Source organism: Diuraphis noxia, unplaced genomic scaffold, assembly GCF_037042655.1.
Source record: "Diuraphis noxia isolate RWA-SAM2 unplaced genomic scaffold, SU_Dnox_SAM2 contig0001, whole genome shotgun sequence".
Classification (NCBI taxonomy): domain Eukaryota; kingdom Metazoa; phylum Arthropoda; class Insecta; order Hemiptera; family Aphididae; genus Diuraphis; species Diuraphis noxia.
This window is the reverse complement of record NW_028301711.1, coordinates 18188043-18208935: the sequence shown is the minus strand read 5'-3', so window position 1 is coordinate 18208935 and position 20893 is coordinate 18188043. Positions and strand designations below refer to the sequence as shown.

General features: G+C 29.3%; 1 protein-coding gene across 1 annotated transcript; it reads right to left on the bottom strand.

The window, feature by feature from the left end:
* Positions 1-6406: 6406 nt before the first annotated feature.
* LOC149060108 (uncharacterized) lies at positions 6407-8770 on the bottom strand. The gene is made up of 3 exons (XM_089217039.1): positions 8212-8770; positions 7493-7789; positions 6407-6552 (listed from the first exon to the last, which is right to left on the bottom strand). Exons 1-2 carry the CDS (start codon positions 8661-8663, stop codon positions 7519-7521), a joined length of 723 nt encoding a protein of 240 aa, XP_089073165.1. The 5' UTR covers positions 8664-8770; the 3' UTR covers positions 6407-6552; positions 7493-7518.
* Between the last annotated feature and the right edge of the window lie 12123 nt (positions 8771-20893).

Genomic DNA, 20893 nt, shown 5'->3' with positions numbered 1-20893 from the left:
GTTATTATTCTAACGAATTTCTCTAACATTTTTGAACTTCAAATAATCAAATGCTAATCTAACACTAAAAAAGGCTAAAATGGTAAAAAAAAAATTTAACAACATTATCCGCTCATCCGCTTAGTACTAAAGAAAAATTTCCAACTATCCGAGGGAAAATTGTTATGTCCGTCTTAGCATATTTTTTAAAACTTTAAATGTAATTTTACCGTTTGGAATCCTAACGGTTTTTGGCGGTGGAAGTAGAATAGCTAGTGTTTGCGAATACCAGGGACTCATGATAATGATGCGCGTTTCGTCGTCATCGCCGCACTGGACACGGTTGTAATATTTTAATAACAAACAATGATTATGATTTTTTGTGTGACACATTATGACACAATCACTTATACGAGACCGCGAAAGTGAATAAAACTTCAATATGCTAACGAAAATGTACATATTACTTATGTAATATGTAATATTATATTAATATTATAATAATATACTTACAGCAGTTTCAATTTTGAAAAAAAAAATTAATTTGTTTTGTATATTCATTAATCACATATGATCTTGAGAATCGTGAAATTTAGAAAATAAAATAGGTACACTGAAAAAAAAAGCAAAATATTAAATAATATATGCTCTACTTACATAAAAGTTTGATATTTTATTAAAACTAATTTCTAGCTAATTATTAATCAATGAATTATTATTCACTTTATTAACTCAGTAACTCACAAAAACAATGCGAGTAATATAACATATTATATAACATATTATTATATATAATATAACATATTATATATATAACACTGGTTTGGTATCGTGATAGAGAGCAGAGAGGTTGCAGTCATAATTAAAATTTAAAAGGATTATGTTGTAATATTATAATTACAATTATTATTGTAAATTAATAATGTCATTTTATATTTTATCGAGTTCCGTTCCGTTTGCTGAGCCACGGTTTTTGACAATGTAGAATAGTGTTTACGAATACCAGGGACTCATGATAAGGATGCGCGTTTCATCGTCATCGCTGCTCCGGCCGTGGTCTTTATGTTTTAATAGTAAATGATTATTAGTGTGAGTGCATTATGTGGACACACTTGAAAATATTATGTTTGTACTCACACGAGTACGCGACAGTGAATAACGCCAATATGCTGACAAAAATGTACACACTTGAATACTTATAATAGTCAAATTTTAATTTTGAAAAAAAATTTTAATATGTTGATTTCTATTGTACGTTTATTAGGATCATGTATTGTCGATATTTTGAAAAATATTATTACCTACCTATTTCCATTGGCGCCCAATGTGTGTGGGGAGGAAAGACGGGGCACTTTCCCCTCCCAGGAAAATAATATTAATTTTTAATTTAATAAATATTTGCATGATATTGACAACATACAATAAAATTGTTAACTTTTAGGATATGGAACAGGTTCTAATATGTATTACGAGCGTTCGTCGTGAAAAATGAACTTGATCAAAAGTAGTATCATTCATGATATTGTTAATATTTATGGAATGACCCAAAACAATTTGTAGGTTTATTTACTGATACCGAATTATAAATTTAATAATATTTTCTTTATTTTTTTGAATAATACCTGTACTTATTAAAATATATTTTAATTAATAACTAAACCTATACTATAAAAATAATAATTTTATAAATAATATCATGCTCATATTTATATGTTGAACTTACATTAAACCTTTATTCAGTTTAAAATTGAGAAATGCATCGTGGTAGCTGGTATGTTTATATTTGTTGTGTATGATTTTAGTGATCTCACTATAATATTGTGACAGTGGTGTATTATAATATAATTACTATATATTTTTACCAATATTAAACCAAAATGCTATAAAATTATACGAATTAAAAGATTATGAGGTAATCTTTAATACATTATTTGATTAGTTCAATCGAAAAAAAAATAAATTCATAAACAGTTATTTCACGTTAAATAAAAACAGATCAATATCGGTGTGTATTGAGAGGACGCCACACTCGCGCGCATGGGTAGTCTTCGTCGTACAAGTGCGTAGCATAGCAAATTTTACGCTCAGCAGATCACGTTTATCTCCGTTATTTTAAAATTTAGAGTGAATTGACCTATTATAAAAATTAAAGGCAAGATTATTACCGAGTGCATCTCATAGGCTTTTTATTATATTTTAATTTTAAGCCGAGTTATGAGTATTTTTAGATATAAAAATTATTTACAATTTTAAAATACTCATTACTCCCTAAAAATTAAAATATAATAAAAAGCCTATGAGATGCACTCGGTAATAATCTTGCCTTTAATTTTTATAATAGGTCAATTCACTCTAAATTTTAAAATAACGGAGATAAACGTGATCTGCTGAGCGTAAAATTTGCTATGCTACGCACTTGTACGACGAAGACTACCCATGCGCGCGGGTGTGGCGTCCTCTTAAAATGTATATTTGCTGACGCAGCGAACGAATCTGTGACGTCACGAGTAATGCACACGTAATCGCCTAGCGAATGAATAGTCAGAAACAAATTTAAGTGGTATTATTTTTTTTCGTCATGGTGTGTTTTATATAATTTATGTCTTAGGAAATTGTATGAGTTGGATGATCCTTTTTAGTCTGTTAAATAGCTTATATTTAATTATTAACGTGCTATAGAGTGCTATATAAGGGTTGAAACAACGACTGGGAATGAAACAGAAAAAAGATTTTCCCTAAAAAACATAGAAAAGATGCTAACAGATTCAAATTGGAATACAAAATTAAAATTGGACTACAAACTAGAAGTTCGTTTATTTTTCGTCAGGTTACTATTATAGGTCTTAATTCATAAAAAATATCACCCAGATCCACTTATGTAGTTATCATAATTAATTTAACTAATTTTTAATCGAATGTCATAATAAATAAACAATTTCGGCAATAACAGTTGGTTATGGTTGTATGTTTTTTAGTAGATTGATTTTCGATATTTTGAAAAATGTAAGAACCTACTTCCATAGCACCTATTGTGGGAGGGGAGGTGCAAGACGGGGCACTTGCCCCTCCCTGGAACAATTATATGAAATTATAATTTAATAAATATTAGTATGATATTGACAACATAAAATAAATTTGTTAACTTTTATAATATGAAAGATTTTCTTATGTGTATAACAAGCGTTCATTGTGAAAGATGAACTTGAACAAATGAAGTTTCATTCAATATGTCATTAATATTTTGGAATTTTTGAAATTTCGTCAAAAACGATTTATTCGTAAATATTAAATTACATCGTTAAATTTCATATGCTAATTTTGTAATAAGAAAAAATCTTTTTGTACATAAATCGTTTAGAAAAAAATACTCTATCCGATTATGTAAAAAAGTTGTTGTTACCATTTAAAAAAAGTAAGTTGTATCGCGCATTCGCGTATCGAAAGTGTTAAAAATTTGAAATTTATCTAAAATTGTTAATTTAAGTACTACTTATCTGTCATCCAGTGAAGACCCCATTTCAATACAAGGTAATGAAACTGAAATATTTGGCGGTACCTACCTTCTAGCGTGAACATACTGTATACCTATCTTAAAAATATTAATTTAAGAGATAATATCATATTTTAGATTTATATGATGAGATTACATTAAACCTTTATTTAGCTTAAAAATGAGATTTTTTGAGCGCCCATACCCAATCGAATGTTTAACATTTTACTTATTCGTCGTATATATATATATGTATATTTTTTTTTTAAATTTTTATTCATATGATTTTATTCATCACCGATTAGACTACGTTATGTGTTTATCCATTTTTTTAAATTATATTATATTATTATAGCGAGAACCGTCCTACATCCTCTACCATTTTATTAATTATCAATGAACAAACTCGTTTTACGACACGACATAGGTAACATCTGTACAAGACACGCCATAAATATTACGATCATTACTAACAAATTCAGTAGCGTAGCTAGGATTTGGCGAATTGTGTCCAAGAAGAGTGGAAACAAATTGTGCTTAAAAATTAGTACTCATTTCTGTTCTACCTTAAAAAAAATATTTTTACTTTTATACATTTTGAAATGTGTGTGATTTTGTTTATCTACACAAACTACGTGTGTATTTAATGATGAATTGTGTGCGTGCGTACTTGTGTGTGTGTGTGTTTATGACGATTATCGATATAAGTTAATATTAAAATAAAATACCATAACAATGTTAACACAGTGAGTCGTTTACGCCGACCGTTCGCAGTTGTACTCCAACGTATACAGCGGTACGACTGAGTTGGAATAAGTGGTCGTGATAGTCGTTATCACTTATCACGTTATACTACACGCCTGATTGTGCATTAATGCGAAGACGAAATTCGTGTGTTTAATAATTAGTTTAAGTCGTTATAAAGTTGACCGGCACTTGGTGCTATAATGCAATTATGTCCTAAAAAGTACACTGAACGAGATTAACGATCCCGTCTTATAAATGAACCAAATTTGATTTTTTTTTTTTCTATTAATTGGAGAAACTATATTCTACAGCTCGCTTTAAACTCCGTTTTTTAATATTTCTAATTCCACACTTCATAATAAGTCTTTAAGTGGACGTCATATCCGCACAATTTAATTTTATGTTGTCTCAGTCCGTATAGCCAGTGTTGGGCCATGGTCCACCCTGTGAGCATTATTATCATACTTGTTGTATTGTGACATGGATCATTATACATAGTAGTATTGTTCTAATCTTGTGGTTAAGTATGTGGTTTTTGATTATTTTTTTATATCTCGAAATCTTAGTAATTGTAACCTAATTAATTTAATATCTAAAAAACTGAAATAATTAAACTATCGATGAATGACAGTATACCGGTAGCCTCGGTATGACGGTATATTATAATTACTAATTAGGGCTTCGATGCTAATGCACTTAAAACTATTGTAATACGCCTGCATTTATACACTAACAAATTACGAAATATGCAATAAAAGTATGCATTATTAGCCAATAAAAACACCAGAATATGCACAAAAAAATTTATTATAAATTTATAATTCATAAAACATAAATATTTTATTACTTTGTAGTTTTTATTATTATTTTTTTTTTAAAACTATTTTAATTGCATTTTTAAATTTGCATATAATACACCTTTTATCCGACAAGGCAATTTAAGTCATAGGTTTTAATACGTTATACGGGCGTCGCCGTATACAAAATTCTATTACCTATATTGGCTTTTGTTATGTATTACGTTAGGTATCTAATAAAGTACCGTAGTTCCTAAAAAACATAATAATACACAATTGTATTTATTGTCAATGCGAAGTAGATTGTAGTTACCCCCTTTTAAACTGAAATATACAAATTGTGAAATTAATCGTATAGTTTGTTAATTCAGATCATTTAAAAAAAAAATTTACTGAAATATGCATTTATATTTTTAAAATTTTATGGAATTAAAATACAAAACCATTAAATATACAAAAATATGTGATTTCATAAACATTTGAGAAATAATTATAATACATAATATTATATATTATACATTAATAAGATATAATAGTTCTCATATAACGGAGGAACTGGTGTTCAAATTATATTTTATTTTCTGATGTTTTACCCGTCATCTATATATCTTTTATTATTTATTAAATCCTACAGGTACAGCTTTGCACAAAATATGTTTTTTTTATTAATGAATTATACTTTTACCTTAAATTGTAGTTGATGACTGATGAGTATATGAAAATAATTTTTGTATGACATAAATGTATTTTTTCAAGTATTATTGACTTGGCTCACTCTGCCATGACTGATGTCTCCGTCTTAATAACGCATAATATGCCAAAATGTACCTACGTCTAGCAGTCCCAGCTATATGTATTATTAACTTAAATATTATGGTGAATCTACCTGATCAATCATCAAAATTAAATGTAAGAACATTATTTATGTTCTCTTGATGAGTTATTTATGATATTTTATTTTTTCAATAATGTTTCTCGAGCAACGAAATCGCAATACAAGATGAGTGACGACCTACAATACGTAGCGTGTATTAAGCATACATCGTACACTGAAAATTGCGTTTTTTTTTTTTAATCTTAAACCTTAAGACTCTTTTAACACATTTACAACCTTCTTACTTCTAATCGTAGTATTTCTGAAATTTGACGTTGAACTTAATTTTTTTTTTTCTGACCGGTGCTTCGAAAAACCTTTAATGTATTACGTTTTTTTAGGAAACACTACGTGAAAATAAATGAGTATACAATACTTACGAATAAAAACCATATTTTATTTATTAACTGTCATTATCCATAACATTATTTTTACCAGTCGTATTGTTTTAAAATAATGTTTAAAAACAAAAATGAAAAAAAAAATACATTCAACATAATTATTATAGGTGATCGATACATCATGAAAATTATTATTGTAAAAAATAAATTATTATTATTACTTATTTTAGATTTTAAGTATCTAATAAAAAAAAATGGAAGAACACTAATATATTGAAATAAGTCAAAAATCATTGGCACTCTTATGTAATCTTGATCATGTACCTAAAACAATATTATTAAACAAAAAATTAATAATCATAACATTGTAGGTAGGTAAACAAATATAAATGTATGTGCGGGTGAAGAGAAACTGTTTTTGGTGTGGAAATCAAATTGATAATTTTATATAGATATCTATGGTTATGGTTAAGAGGACGCTACACGCACATCTGTTGTCTCCGTCTTACAAGTGCGTAACATGGCAGATTTTACACTCGGCAGATCACGTTTAGCTCCGTTAGTTTGAAATTTAGATTGAATTGACTTCTTATAAAAATTAACGGTAACATTGTTATCGAGAGCTTCTCATAGACTTTTTATAATAATTTAATTTTAAAGCTAGTTATTATGAGTAATAGATATACAAAAAATTTACAATTTTAAAATACTCATAACTAGCTTTAAAATGAAATTATTATAAAAAGCCTATGAGAAGCTCTCGATAATAATATTACCTTTAATTTTTATAAGAGGTCAATTCACCCTAAACTTTTATTTAACGGAGCTAAACGTGATCTGCTGAGCGTAAAATTTGCCATCTTACGCACTTGTACGACAGAGACAACAAATGGTTGAGTAGCGTCCTCTAAAGATTAATGAATACTGTAACTTGACTTGAAACACCAAATAGTTAGAAATTTGTGGATCTTATCAATTTTGTGGGTAATTTTATAAACGAAAATTTATTATTATTAATTGAATGGCTGAATGTGTGATGCAATACATTTATTATGGCTCATGAGTCATGACAATAAAATTGTTGTCCATCTTCATAGTTTTTACGTAAAGAAATTTTATTTCAACAACACGGTTGTATTGACTGTATTATTTAGGTACGTGTAAAAGTGTAAATATTATTATTATAATTTTAGTCACCGAAAACTCCTATGCGATGTATGTTATAAAATAAATGTTATTACTATAATTATGAAAATATACTAACCGCATGATGTATCGTAGTTTCGGTTTCTAGCGATTATGCAAATTCAGGAATCTGTTTCTTGTAACCAACTCCTCGTAAAACTCCACGATCATTTCCGGTCTGAACGTGCGCATCAGGCTTGCCTCAATTGGTCGGGCCATTCGATCACCGTGGTTTCTCCAACTCACTCGGTACAGTATCTCATCACTGGCTACATCATGAAAGTAGCCGTGAACCCGACGTGGTTCAAGGTTACGATTAAAACCATTGAACGTGACCCCGCGATCGAAAGGCCTCACGGGATCTAATTCTTGTTGACTGTGGGGAATAAAAAATGATAGCAGTTAGTCGTGAATACAACATGTGCAACGTTATCTCAATGATAACGATTTAAAAAAAATAAGTTTTGATACGTTTCGATGGTATACGTCGAATTATTACGAGTGTAACGCCGCTCGATTATTGACCTAAACGCTCGAATATCATAGTGTCCTTGAAAATTTCGAACAAGGGTCGGAACGAACACCTGTCATCCAACGACCACGGCGGCGGTAATGGTGGACAACGATAACGACGAGAAAGAAAAAAATCGAACACGTGTGCAACCGGGGACCGGCAGCATTGACATTCCACAAAGTCACGCGCACACACTCGTTTATAAACATTGTTTGTTTATTAACACCGTCGTTATTGTTATCCATTAAAACACGCATTAATAATAAGTTGTTGTTATACCGTACCTTAAAGGTTGTCTGTGACGTCCACGTCTCACAAAATTCACACCCGGGCATCTTGCTCTTGATCTTCTTGCTACGTTCCTAGACGATGATTGACGGACGTGGCCGACAGTAGTACTGAATTCCATTGGTTCCGTATCATCGTCAACCGTGGTCGATAGCCGTTCTCTTCCCTCATCACTGGAATTGATTTCAGGAACCCAGGGGACTACCGATGTATCGTTGATGAGCGACAAAGCCTCATCACTGGTAGATCCATCCGTGTCATCATTTTCTTCACTGCTCTCCTCCATTTCTTCAGCTTCTTCGGTTTCTTCTGTGTCTTCCATTTCCGCCGTTATTTCCTCAGGTTCATTTGATTCATCCGAATCCTCCATTTCTGGCATTGGGTCCTCAGTTCCGGGCATTTTGTTTTGTTCCTCGTCTGGTGGTAAGTGACAGTGAAGGCTAGGCATGATTAATGATGGACGTGAAAGAATTAGAGAATTCAAAAAAAAAATGCAACAAAACTGGAGAGAACGACAGGATTCAGTGAAGAAGTCAACAAACAACGAGCTGCACCGACAAGTACCAAACGACTAACAGGAAAGCCGTTCGATGGCGTCCGCTGGCCCACAGAACTGCCAAAACGCAGTCGTCGGCAATGATCGAACGCGGTCGAGTCGGCGGTGGCGCGGCGACGTCGCAGCGGCGATGTTTCAGGCTGTTCATGAGCGGTCCAAACAGTGATACCACCACCACTATAGCCCTCCACCACTACCACTGCAGGTAATAATTTCACACAACAACGAAGATAATACTATACACATGCATGCATAGTAGGTATTATACAAATGAAAAACATGAAATTATTTTTTTCTTAAAAAATAATTTTTATCGTTCGTCGCATAAGCCTTGCTATGTTACGAATTTGGCAGGCGTCTTCACCTAATATTCGTTATTAATTAATATTAATATTTTTATTATTATTCCACAACTACTGTATTTCTACATTTATATATTATACGCTTTCATAATTTGTATTTTTTTTTTCGATCCAAAAAACATATGTTTGTGAATTTGTATGTATCAAAAAAACTCGTCTAATCTCTTTTACTTCAGATGACTCAAAAATGATGATAATTAATTTTATCTGAGCGACTGTGCAAGGCGAGAGGGTAGGTATGCTTACCTATATTGGAACCGGTATTCAACCCGTAACCTTCTATGAGGGTGTTTACCCGCATGTGTCTTCTCCACCGTTTTAAATAATACAGACAACATTCTAAAATATTTTCGTTCATCTGCAGTCCCAAATGTTGTGTTATTGGCTTTTATATTATTATAGAGGAATTGACTTTTCATGACTGGTTAAAAGATAGGATTTTAGATTTAGAGGGCGCAATACCCGTATTTGCTGTCTCAGTCTTACAAACACGTACATTTGCTATGTTACGCATTTGTAAGACTGAGACAACAAATACCGGTGTTGCGTCATCTTAAGAAAATTCTGTGGACTTGTACTAAGTGTTTTGAAATTTCCAATAAGATACAACCCGTTACAAGTGATCTGACCATAAACGATTTCTATGTCTCTAATTAGTAGTCAATCCACTTTTTAAAATAACAAAATGACTTATAACTAATAACTGGTCCCTGTATACTTCAAATCCAATTGCTTTTGCGTGGGATCTGCCTACTGCCTGTCATCTTATTTGTTTTTACAAAATTAATATTTTTAAGTGAGTTATGATCACTTTTTATTATTTATATTTTATGTACTTAGGTACTCTATGTAACTCACTTAAAATTTAAAACATTATAGAAAAACAACGGAAGATCACATACATAATGTTTTCACCTATAAGTTAGATAATATTTTAAAATAAATAATTCTAATGTGAAAATCCACACATATTTAATCGGTACAATACATAATTGAAAATTATGAACGATAGTATTGGTATAACTAATTACTATATTATTGTTTATATACTATGCGTTTGTAAAATAAAGGTCAGGGACAGCACGTATGGGTAAAACGTGTTCGAGGATGTCAGAGCACTATTTTCTTTTTCTCTCTGACCTAAAGGAAAATAAAAAAAATTTGTTCAGTGGAATCAACCTTGTGTTATCTATTATCAAACTTCAAGCTAACAATATCACCTGTGTTCTTGCGTCGATTCTTAACGATATTTTAATTTTTAAGTATTTTATGGGTCGCCTACGTCAGTCATAAAATAAAACTATCAATTTTTTTGTGGTTGCTCTATTGAATAGGAGATTTTTTTTTCTAAAATTTACGAAAAAATTGTATTTTAAATTTTTAGATTTTCTATTTTGTCATTGTATATAGGATATAGAATTATCTAGCATGGCCCGGTAAAAAACCAAGGACACAAAAAATATGCAAATTCTATAACTGCTGAGCCTAAATATTATAATATTATTTAGTTTTATACCGACGTGCGAAGCGTCTTTTATCGTTCTACGATCGGTGGACGGCGGTGGTGAGGAAGTGGTACTATGCGAAGGATTATGTTCGGTTAGTGACGAGACTGATGAATATGTGGACGGCGCATTCGAGTTGTTTTTTCTCTGTTTTACAATAGCGCCAAAATAAACGACATTCAGGAATTTCAATCTTAAGTAGTTATGTAGTTAGCTTTACTATTAGTTTAATGACTTATTATCAAACTTTAAGGTGAGAAAATAATTCGTGACATTTGTGTTCTATCGTCGGCTTTTTTCAATGTTTTAGTTTTCGAGCGAGTTACATTTAGCTACGTAATATTATATTATTAATAATATTTAAAAATGTTCATAATTCGTTTAAAAATTTAAATATTATAAAACTTAACCAATGATGGAACGCATCAGATTATGCTCTTACTATTAAATTTGATTATTGGTCAATTCACTTTGAAATTAAATAGCTAATAAAGTATAATATAACACAAAATTGGAAATTTGGAATATATATATACGTCCATAGACATGTTATAGACCTATAAAGAAACAGATAGAAACAGAGAGTGATAGAGAGTGTGTGTGGTAGAGAGTGAGAGTGAGACAGACAGACAGAGAGTGTTCCGGTGGCTAACATTGTTGGAAAAAGATAGCTCTAATAAATCGAAATTATTCATTTTCGTGGTGTTGCTCGTTATTACAGACGTGCGGTCGCGCGCGCACACAAGAGCTGCCCATTGTTTATTTAACACACAACAGTGATTGATATCATGTACAAACATTTATACGAGATATGACTCGTTGCAGGCTTATTTGGTATAATTCCAATATTCAACGATAAAAATGGTTGATATTTTCAATATTTTGTTGTTTTTAATAAAATTCCGATCAATAAAAAACAAAAAAAATATGTTTTTTTTGTTTGTTTAATAACACTCACTGCAAAAGGATATTATAGTCACCTTATTGTTTTTATATTTTTCACTTCTATGATTTTTATCGACGAAATTAATCTTTCTGCTGAATCAAATGCAGAGAGGCCGTCGCATCAATATTATTATTATTATTTTAATTATTATCACAAAAAGTCTAGATTTGCGGTGGACGCGCGTGACTGGTAATTTACGAAACGCGAAGGATTATAATACAACTGAAAATGATTTTTCTATATATATTATTATGGTTTTTTGAAACATAACTAAATCATACAAACTATTATTAATTGGTATCACTAAAACTATTAGTGTCTATTATTTAGATCAGTTACGGGAATTTGAAAAATACTTGTGACGTCATAATTTCTTAGCCACCGCCGTTTATACTTTATACTCAGTAAACAATTTTTCGTGAATATTTCAAATGACTGCCGCGCCACCGCGGCTAAGCATATAATAGGTATGGATATATTTTTATGGTATCCAAATTTTTATTACACTACATTATGGTATTATACAAATTTTTCTATATGATGGACTTCTTTATTTTTTTTAATGTTATAGTCCTTTATTATTCTTTAAATATTATTTACATAAGTTATGATTTTACCGAGTGACTATATAAATAAGACCAAATATTTAGGAGAAAATGAATACAAATTTTATGAAAGGTTACAATCTTGATAATATAGTATAGTATAGGTATATAGTCCAAAAACTGAAAATCGTATGGTTTCGTTGGTTTTGTTGAACTCTGTACCACAGTCGACCGTCAACGTTTCCGGTTCGGTGAATTTTAGATTCGTCATTCGTTCAATGTAATTACTATTATCGTAAAAGAACGATTGCTAATCGCATAGATAAAAATTGTAGTGTGTTTAAATAAGTTTTAATTAAAAAATGTCCTAAATTATCGAAATCCCCTACCACGCCGATGGACAATTATTGTATATTGATTTGTTGGTTAATGTTGAATTTGAAATTTGAAATAAACAATAAATTTATTGGTATACAAATGTAAAACGAACGTTATCATTAACACAATCCATTGAATTGACTTTGTTAAATATCATTATAAAAATATTTCATTGGCCAATATTAAACATTACTATTGATTTTAAAATAGATTATTTTGCCTTGATAGACAAGTGTAGTACAGTGTTTACCATTTCATTTTGCATGTATTAGTTTTGATATTTGTCGTAACTGCGTGAACTACGAGAAATAGTGACAGTCCTCCGTCATATTTTAGAAAAATATGTATAAAACAATATACATTTTAAATGTATGATAATTTATAATGAATACATTGATTATAAGATACAACGAAAGATTATAATTTGGGTATGAGTTGTTCATGCCTAGTGTCTTAACACTTTTAAGGCTACCATAGGGTTGATTTCTCAAAAAATGGAATTCCAGAAACACTTCTGCTAGAAAATGATTTTCACGATAATAATTTATATTTATTTAAGGTTTATATTTTTTACTTATTAAGTTCGAATATATAGATACTTGGACATATTATGTGTGTTACTACGAGTGGTTAGCGTGTTGTATAAATTTAAAAATCATATTTTACATGCAACCTGCCTATCATTATATTATATACCTACTTGTTTTTAAATGTGAGTTTTTTTTTAATTTTTGTTTTTCTTCTTTAATAGAACGCAATTACATTATCAATATTATAAATAGACGAACATGATTTACAAAGATTTGTGAGCAAGTACCTGCTACACAATAATAATAAAAATATTATGATATTATTAACACATACTGACATACCATTATATAACTTACTTTTTTTTAACCTAACCTACAAGTGTTAACTTGTATATTTGATAGGGTGAGTGGAGGTCACCCATAAATTGTATAATTTTAATTTAATTAATAACGTATAATTAAAACTTATAATTAGGTATAAATCAGTATCGATAAGACACTTAAGCTGTAAATTCTCTTTTATCAGTTCGAATGCGAATAATGATTATAATAATTAATAGTCGGTAGTATTATTCTAATTAACTACATTTTTCATTTACATGATACTCATAGTTACTTTAAAAAATTGTCTATAGAAAATTGACGAGGGGCACATTCCCCTGTGCCCCTCACCCTAATCCAACACTGAACATACCTTTACATATCAACAATCGGTGCATAATATAGTTTTTCCCAAATATACGAATTGCCTAACAGTCTTATCGCTAAAAACGTTATGCTGGTACGTTTGTAAGACGGAGACAGCATGATATGCAGGACGCAGGTATAGCGTACTATTAAGAGCACGTTAGACCCGCATGCCTTGTCTCCGTCTTACAAGTGGGTAACATGGCAAAATTTACGTTCAGCATATTATCACGTTTAGCTTGTTGGTTTAAATATAAAAGTGAATTGATCTCTTAAAAAAATTAAAGTTAACACTATTATTTAGGGCTTTTCACAGGATTTTATTATATTTTTATATTAAAGCCAGTTATGAGCATTTAAAGATATACAATTTTAAAATACTCGTAACTGGCTTTAAAATTAAAATATAATAAAAATCTTATGAGAAGCTTTAGATAATAGTGTTACCATTAATTTTTATAAGAGGTCAATTCATCCAAAATTTTTAATTAACGAAGCTAAACGTGATCTGCTGAGCGTAAAATGTACCATGTTACGCAGTTGTACGACAGAGACAACAAATGGTCGAGTAGCGTCGCCGTAAGAAGAAGTGATGTGTTGTCTCCGTCTTACAAGTATGTAACATTGCAAAAACAGTTTAGCGCGTGATAGAACCTCTCAGTGTGTATTATTAGCAGAAACACCATAAGTGGACTTAATATAGAAGACAATCTTTTCTGTGTCGTAGCGTTTTTATTTGTTTGATATCTTTATTAAAAAAAAAGTTATTTATACTTTTAAAAATCTGATATTTTTAAGTTTTTCAAAATTCTTTAACTTTCGATATATTGGTCTTATAAAAAAAAAATTCACATAACTCAATTTAAAACAGAATTATCTTAAAAAACGTCCAACCAACACAGATAATGTTCTTACCATAAAGTTTCACTCTAATTTTTAAGCTAACGGATTAAAGCGTGAATTGCTGAGCGTACATTTGCTATGTTACGCACTTGTAAGACGGAGACAACATATGTGGGTGTAGCGTCCTCTTAATATAAATCATATACTAGTTACCTCCAATGATCATGTAGTTCAAAATTATAAACGAGCTGTCTCCCTAGAATGTCCACACTAATTGGCTACTATATTGAATCAAGTACCTATAGTGGTTCATAAACTTCATTTTCATAGTGAACTTCGTAAATATACATAAATCGAACTTAAAATAATAATAAACACAAAAATTATAATAAAAAATAATAATATGTAAATAAAAAAATAACTAGTAGTAATACCTATAAGTAGTCAATAAAATAAAAATGTATGCATTAATATAATTTAAGTCAGTAAAAAAATTATATGGTACAACATTATTGCTTGGTTATATTTATAAGCTAATTTTTCAAAATTTGATATAATTTTTTTATTCAACTTATTTGAGTAGCAATTAAATTTATTTTGTTTCTTATTTGTAGTTTTGCATATAGTTTATGCATATTAGAATTTCGTATTAAAATTACTTTATCGGTTTGCATTAATTTTAAAACTTAGATCAATGTATAAATTAAATTAGAATGTACTTATGAAGACTCTAAATAGTTATTAAATTTGTCACGGAAAGAATAGGCCAAGCAAGATTTAGAAATATTTTTTTCATAAACATAAAATACAACACTCAGTAATCAGTATATTTTATATTGATATATATTTAAATATACAAGAAATATTATGTTAACTATCTTTTTAATATTAAGTACCAACTTTATAATAAAGTAATAATCAATAAAAATGTTTCGATAAAAATGTAAATACATTTATTAAATTAACAATATTCTAAACATAATTGAAATCGAAATTTAATTAATTAATTAAAATGTTGGGATTTATTATGTAAGTAAATTATTTTATTTTTGTTATTTATAATATTTTTATTAAAATGCTTAACTTGACTATCATTCTTTTGGCGAATTGGTCAATGCATTCATTCCATGAAATAGAAACATTTTCAATAATAAGAATAGCAAATTAATTTAATTTTTCTGTTAAAATAGCCGTAGATCTCAAAATATTATGGTCTGCACGAGTCATGAAACAAAACATTTTGAATCGTTCACGATACGAACGAATTTAATCGTTCGCGTCTACTGCGTTTGCGTTGTCGGTATAAATGTTATTTATATTATGATAATAATCATTATAGTAGTTTAATAATATTACAAAATTATTACTACCTATTGCGTGGACACGGACACGGTTGTCACAGTGACTGGAATAGTATTACTTGTAACTCGGATATGGTCAAATTCGTAGAAACGCGTTTGCGAGTTCGCGCGCCGAGCACATTATCGTAATCATAGGCGGCACTTGGTAGAAACCTATGTGGGTGCAAACGTTTATGGTAATAACAAAAACAAAATAATAAAATAAATTAATAAAAAAATCCATAGGGAAGTTGCCCTTCAGTAGGACAGTACCCCCTAATATATAACTATTGCTACAAAAAATGTAGTAAAAAATTTCTTTATTAATAATTATTAATTGGGTCTCTGTATTTCAAATATGTACATGAATATTATGTAAAAATATTATTAAAAAAACTTTTTATTCTGACATAAACAATATGATCTATTTTGAACCATATCGCTATCTAGTGACGAATTTAGCTTCCTGCATTATTTAATTATTATTATTATTTTAACATTTAATCACGGACTAAGATTTTAGTCCGTACAATTAATTGAGTAATCAGATATAAAATATTGAAATGATCCATGGTTATTTTTATTATCAAAATTACATTATATCAGTTTAATTGTTAACAATTAAATAATTAAAATATTTTTTACTGTTGTGATTGTCTGTGTGTGGGTGCAAAATGATACTTTTGCCCCCCCCCCAGCAAAATTGTGGCTGCAACTGCACCCTCATGCCCCCCTAGATGACACCTATATGCGTAATCGCTAATAATTTTTCCATTCCAAATAATTGTACCTATCTACCTACGTTATTTCAAAACAATACGCCTCTAAAAGATACCCATTTGCGCACATTTTACCTTTTTCGCGACTCGTTTGCGTACAAATGTATAACTCGATTGCGCACACGAATTTTTAATATCTGCGATAAATGGCCCAAAACGTAGAACTCGTTTGCGTACATAAACTATGGCAAAAGTCTACTAAAATCCAAAAGAACTAACAAAAATTATGTTTAAGATTATATTGTTCACTTTTCACAGGCTTTACAGGTGTGATTAAAAATGTTCTTATTTTTGTTAATTTAAAATTTAATTTGTTAAATAAAATATGTCTGAAACATTCGTGACCAAAATTTTTTGAGACCATGTGTATCTTACCGAAATTTGTACAACAAGTTATACAATATATGTCTAATTTAATAATAGTACGCAAACGAAACGTCATTTTTCGGTTCAAAATTTGTATTAACTGGGTTTTCACGTTTTCCTATTGACGCAAACGAATTTTCAGTTTCCAGGTAAAAAATTGTGTACTGTGCACAGAGTGTTACCGTTAAAATCTCGTAATTAGGGGCAAATGCCCTTCCGGTAAGCGGTCACTTTGTACGGTCCATTATTTCAAATGCATTACGCGGACATTTTGTACTATTATATTCATAAGGTATATATTATATTGTAAATATAAGTAGTAAGTATTATATTATATTTTGTATTTTGTCATTTTGATATTATACTTCATTCGATGTACCTAATTTTTAAAGATTGTTTTGAATATTATATTTTATTTTAAAACATAGCTTTTGATATATTTATGATATAATAAAATATTAAGATTTATAATATAATATTATTGATTGTTTCATTGTTATCATAATACCTATACAATATTATTTTATAACAATCTACTTCTTATTTTTTATTTAACTTGTATTTATAATATAATAGTAAAAAATTGTCTGCGATCACCCTTTTAATGCTTGACTGTTACAGTGACATAGAACCGGTGTTTGTCAATTGCGCTGAATTTTCTAGACTACCTGAAATCTACACTTCTATTGTGCCGGCGGATTTATCACTAACTAAAAAGATATACACATTTTGCACCAGTATACATTTATCACGAATAATTAGGTATGTATCGATTGCATCAGGAAAATATTAATACTTTTAGACATGGTATTTTAATAAGAAGTGTAAACGTTAATATTATAAGTCACAATCAAAAACCGTGAACATACTAATCAAACATAAAGAATAAAAAATCGTTGAGTATTAAAAATATTAAAATACACATTACATAGAAGAATTTATTAAAAATTTAATCGTAATTTCAAAAATTGGAAATAATAAAATACATATTTAATAAAATTATAAAATATCAATATCATAACGATTGTTATTCGTACTTCAGTGCAATATCGTCGACGCAATAAATACATTACCTTTTTGAATCCCAACAATTTTTTTTCTTACCTGTGATTTATGGCGCAAATAACATATTATACCCTTTAGGACCGCCTTCCTTGCCCTGTCCTCCCCTTTAATACAGCTCCGGAAAAGATTCAAATACATAATATTATCTTTGATGTTTAGTGCCTCTAGTCGTTTACGTATAATCTTATCAAAGATCAATACACAAAAATCGTAAACATATATTATATTGTACTTCGAAATTACAAACTTATTTTGATACGTGTTTGACAATGTTTGGAAGTTTGGAAACAACATTTCTGCATTTATTACCTGCATATTGGGATGCAACTATTATTAGACCCTTTTCGTTTACGATAAAACTTAAGGATCGTCGGGAGGTAATTCGTATGGAAATTAAAGACCTTTTTGACAATTATCTGATTCGTAAAAATTCTAAATTCCAAACTACTTTTATACTGATGTAGTATGATTTCTAAGAAACCAAGTAGGTTTATCTTTCACTTTCAATATTACAATTTAATGTTCTATCGAAATTGTCTGTGCATAGGTATAGAAAAATCTAAAACGATATCACTGAGGTAGGTATATCAAATTTAATTACTTAGCTACACTTTGATTAAGGTAGTTGTACACAGTGCGTTCATCAATTTAGGGAACAAAAGATTTCTCGGCCGGATTATATTGGTATAAAACAATTATTTTTTTTACAAGTCGGTGGAAGGTGGTTAGGTGGGACATAAATACACGTTTTCAAATAAATTTCAAATTTTTAACCCTCTCAGTACGGTCGTGCACAATTGCATTTTTTTTTTTTTTTTTATTATTAATGGCAACTAGTACTTTTAGTATTTTCAATACCAAATTCGGATAAACTGACTATTTATACATATTTTTTACGTGTTATAACAACAGATTAACATAATATAGCTATAAAATTATTTATTAAAAATAGATTACAGCAGTAGATATTTAAAATAATATAAAGTTATGAAGGTTTTAAATAATAAGATGATCTTAATTGGAATAGTTATTAATGCTAGATCATAAGTCATAACAATAATAATATGCATTTATTTCATACGAATATGCCTATTATTAGATTTGATAAATTATCATATCTACCAATACCCATAATATGTCAATACTGTTTATTACACTTAAAAGTGAAAATATTCAAAAAATAACTAATAATAAATAACTATAATTGGTTTTATGCATTCTAGTGAATCGTAAAAATGTATAATTTATAAAAATTTCAATGGCTCTTACTCAGTCAATTTTGGTTTTAGAGCCATGGTTAAAGGTCAAAATGACTTGAAAAAATGCTGTCTGTTCCAGTGTTCCCTAAACTGGTTAACACGCTATATATATATTTTTTTAAATTAGAAAAAATAAAGTGTATTACTGTCAACTACGTAGGTACTCATCACAATAATTATTATAGAATCTGATATTTTTTTGTATATTATATGATTTTCGTGATATTTGTAAACACAAGTCATTTTTTAATGGTTGGTGGCAAGAATATTACAATTAAAACATTAATTAGTGCTTTAACCAATCCTTAAGTTGAGTTTAGTAAACATTTTTGACGTCAAAATACATTTGGCCTACAGCTTAAAAATAGTGTTCAATATTTTTCTACGCGATGAGCCGAATGAGCCGATAAGGTGTCCGGTTTTCGTCTATTTATTTTTTTTTAGTCAAAATATTATTATAATAATAACAAATAAATAAATTTCCGGTTTTTAACGGAACTAGTAAATATAAGATTAATAAGTGATTTCGATTGGTTTAAAATCATACGTATAAACGTATTTGTTTTGCGTACAGATCCATAGAGACCATGAATATTATTCCTTTTCTTTTGTTCATTCACAAAGGTTTTTGTGTATATTTTACTATTGTTATTTCACAACCGTTATTGTAAAATACTATTTTTGTATTATAATAATAATAATAATCATTATAATATGTTTTTTGTCAAAAATCCGTCGAGTTATTACTATTACATTTAATAAAGAAATAAAAATAAAAATACATAATATTATCGGATCTGTTGTGAAGAATGTAACCTGTACCGGAGTAAAGTGTTCATTTTAAAATGGGATAGGTACATGTATATAAATTCATGAATAATTTTTTTTTAATTCAAAGTTATATAACTAGTTATAATTAGCATTAAAATAAATGCATTTTGAAAATAATAACTCTTTGTACGACCAAACAGGTTCTATTATATCCCATAAAAATTCAATATAATATATTGTTGTTTTATTTTGTATTCGACTTTCAAACTTTACGCCAAGCGTAAAATTTACCATGTTATCCACTTGTAACAAAGATATCAAACAAATAAAAACGCTACGACACAGAAAAGATTGTCTTCTATATTAAGTCCACTTATGGTGTTTCTGCTAATAATACACACTGAGAGGTTCTATCACGCGCTAAACTGTTTTTGAAATGTTACATACTTGTAAGACGGAGACAACACATCACTTCTTCTAACGGGAACGCTACTCGACCATTTGTTGTCTCTGTCGTACAACTGCGTAACATGGTTCATTTTAAACGTTTAGCTTCGTTAATTAAAAATTTAGGGTGAATTGACCTCTTATAAAAATTAATGGTAACACTATTATCTAAAGCTTCTCATAAGATTTTTATTATATTTTAATTTTAAAGCCAGTTACGAGTATTTTAAAATTGTATATCTTTAAATGCTCATAACTGGCTTTAATATAAAAATATAATAAAATCCTATGAAAAGCCC

Coding starts and splice junctions, on each gene's coding strand:
- LOC149060108 (XM_089217039.1), bottom strand. CDS start 8,663: ATGCCTAGCCTTCACTGTCACTTACCACCAGACGAGGAACAAAACAAA. Junction 7,790..8,211: donor CGTCACAGACAACCTTTAAG/GTACGGTATAAC, acceptor TATTCCCCACAG/TCAACAAGAATTAGATCCCG.